General features: G+C 54.7%; 1 protein-coding gene across 1 annotated transcript in view; it reads right to left on the minus strand.

The window, feature by feature from the left end:
* dok6 (docking protein 6) overlaps positions 1 to 3,198 on the minus strand; it is an 18,935-nt gene that overhangs the window by 13,418 nt on the left and 2,319 nt on the right. Inside the window, 1 exon segment of the mRNA XM_060045803.1 lies at positions 1,573 to 1,762. Coding sequence (XP_059901786.1) covers positions 1,573 to 1,762 — 190 coding nt within the window.

The raw sequence follows: 3,198 nt of genomic DNA on the forward strand, positions 1-3,198 counted from the left end.
GGGGTCCCTCCTTCATCGTGGGGGATCCCTCCTTCAGAGTGGGGGGTCCCTCCTTCAGAGTGGGGATCCCTCCTTCAGAGAGGGGGATCCCTCCTTCAGAGTGGGGGGGTCTCTCCTTCAGAGTGGGGGATCCCTCCTTCAGAGTGGGGGGATCCCTCCTTCAGAGTGGGGGGGTCCCTCCTTCAGAGTGGGGGGATCCCTCCTTCAGAGTGGGGGATCCCTCCTTCAGAGTGGGGGGATCCCTCCTTCAGAGTGGGGGATCCCTCCTTCAGAGTGGGGGGTCTCTCCTTTAGAGTGGGGGGGTCCCTCCTTCATCGTGGGGGATCCCTCCTTCAGAGTGGGGGGTCCCTCCTTCAGAGTGGGGATCCCTCCTTCAGAGAGGGGGATCCCTCCTTCCAGGGATGGAAGGAGTGCAATGGGTGCCATAATTGACATACTAGCTAGACTTTAGCTAGTCTTAGCAAAACAAGCTAACATTTATGTTTACACCTAGGGGCGTTTAGCAGACGCTTTTATCCAAAGCGCCTTACAATAAGTACAATTTTCAAAAGGAGAAGAAACAATATATCTGTCGGTACAGTAAGGATGTACATAGAAGCAAGTGCCAAGCACGAACTAACGCTAGGTTAACCCATTCCCAATCCCCGTATACAACAAAGATAGCTAGGATAAGATGCTACACAACTAAGTAAGACATTTTAGTGCCAGGACGTACAACATACAATAAGTGCGTACATTAAAGGTTGCATCAGCGATTCAAGGCCGAAACATAAATGATCACTTTCATCTGATCTTTCCTCGCGATCCGCTAGCTGCCCGCCCCGTAAGCAGGCCGTCAAAAGAACGCATGGGCAGCCTATTCTCCGAGATCTCACACAAAAACAAATGGTACTACCAACCACTCAAACCAAAATAAATAGTATTTCAACCAATCACCGACAAGGGCTGGGTGTGGTGGGGTTTTGCGCTGCGCTCACGATCGTTTTTACTCGATGCGCGAAACACGGCAGGGAGGGGCGAGCTGGCTCCGTTTGTTCGGGACCTCGCTTCAAACACCAACAGGCGTGACGTCCCCCAACATCGCTGATGCAACCTTTGAGTCCCTTAAATGGACCAGGCCTAACCGCGCCAGGGCCCGGGCTGACCGCCCCAGGCCGGGCTGACCGCCCCGGGGCCGGGCTGGACCGCCCCGGGGCCGGGCTGACCGCCCCGGGGCCGGGCTGACCGCCCCGGGGCCGGGCTGACCGCCCCGGGGCCGGGCTGACCGCCCCGGGGCCGGGCTGACCGCCCCGGGGCCGGGCTGACCGCCCCGGGGCCGGGCTGACCGCCCCGGGGCCGGGCTGACCGCCCCGGGGCCGGGCTGACCGCACCGGGGCCGGGGCTGACCGCCCCGGGGCCGGGCTGACCGCCCCGGGGCCGGGCTGACCGCCCCGGGGCCGGGCTGACCGCCCCGGGGCCGGGCTGACCGCCCCAGGCCGGGCTGACCGCCCCGGGGCCGGGCTGACCGCGCCAGGGCCGGGCTGACCGCCCCGGGGCCGGGCTGACTGCCCCGGGGCCGGGTGGAGGCACTACCTGCCGGACTCGAAGGTGAACCAGGTGGAGTCGCGGCCGTAGCGGCGCAGCGAGCTCAGCGGCCACATCACCAGCTTCACGCGCGCGTTGTGCACGTCCCACAGGTAGATGTTCTCGTGCGTGATCTGCATGGTGCACTCGCCGTAGATGTCCAGGTTGGGCGTCGGCATCAGGTACACGTGGAACCGCTCTGCAGGTGAGGGGGTGAGGGGATGAGGGGAGAGGGTGAGTTATTAATAATGATAATAATGATGATAATCATAACAGTAGATTGTGTTTTTGTTGCACTTTATATTACTGGAATCTCAAAGTGATACCAAGTGCTACAGAAAGATATAATCTACGAAAATAAATGCAATTAAAACAATTATTAAACCAATAAAGGGTTAAAAGGAGAACCTATAAAACATTAACACAAAGAAATGCAAAAAGTAAAAAGCAAGGAAACTAAATGTAGTAGAAGTCAAGGAGGAAGAGTGACGGACGCGTGACAGGACGATTGGTAACGCGCGCAAATCAGTGATGGCAGTTGGAAACCTGAATTACGACGCAGTTGTTGATCAGTATTTTTGCAGCGATCTATTTTCGACACGATTTGGTGTCTGGCTCAGCCGATAGGAAACACAAAATAAAACATCGCTTGAGTCGACCGCAATGCTGAGTGAGCGGCGTTCTTATCAAGGTCAAAATGTCGACCGCGGGCGACAAGGTTTAAAAACGGACCGCTCAATCACTGAGGAAGATAAGAGACGGGCGTGAAAGAAGATAATAATACAGAATAGAACCAGGGGAGCCCCCCCTCAGTCACTCAGTGACCGGGGGGCTCCAGGGCCTCAGGCTCAGTCCAAGATTGGCCTTTTATAAAAGAGGCTGATTAAGGTATTAGCCAGAGGAGAGGAATCATTTATCTCTCTCTCTTTCTCTTTCTTCTCCTCCCCAGATAAGGGAGGTGGTGGGGTGTGTGTGTGTGTGTGTGTGTGTGTGTGTGTGTGTTGTGTGTGTGTGTGTGTGTGTGTGTGTGTGTGTGTGTGTGTGTGTGTGTGTGTGTGTGTGTGTGTGTGTGTGTGTGTGTGTGTCAGTAGGGGGGGGTCACTCTGTTGAAGCTGCTTCTGGCGTCGTCCATTAGTCAAACCATAAAGAGGACGGCCCCCTGTCTGTCCCAGGGCTGAAGGAAAGCCTCCTGGCGCAGAGAGAGTTCTGCTAAACAGAGCAGTGGCTATTAAAGGACCAATACCTAGGTGTATATATCTATGCATCTAGATATAGATATATATCACATTATATCACACTACTTAAAAAAAAAGGTTCCCCCGGAAAAGAAAGAAGGAGAGGGGTGGTGGGATGAAAGAGAGAGACAGAGGGAATGAGAGAGGAAGGCACTCAATCTATTTCTAAATGGGATTCACTAAAAACGCCTGATGATAGAAATAAGCCATCTATCCGGAGAGGGAGAGAAAACTGCAAAGTCATCATGTTGGAGTTTTATTCCTAGCAGTTGAAAGTAGCTTTGATCTTGTGGCTGGGTGGTGGGGGATGAGTCTAGTTGAAACATGGCTGTGTAACGCCTGCTACAGGCCGACACGCTGGCTGACTAGGGAGTTTCCGATCAAATGTCTAGGGTCAAAG

Source organism: Gadus macrocephalus, chromosome 23, assembly GCF_031168955.1.
Source record: "Gadus macrocephalus chromosome 23, ASM3116895v1".
In the NCBI taxonomy this organism is placed as follows: Eukaryota; Metazoa; Chordata; class Actinopteri; order Gadiformes; family Gadidae; genus Gadus; species Gadus macrocephalus.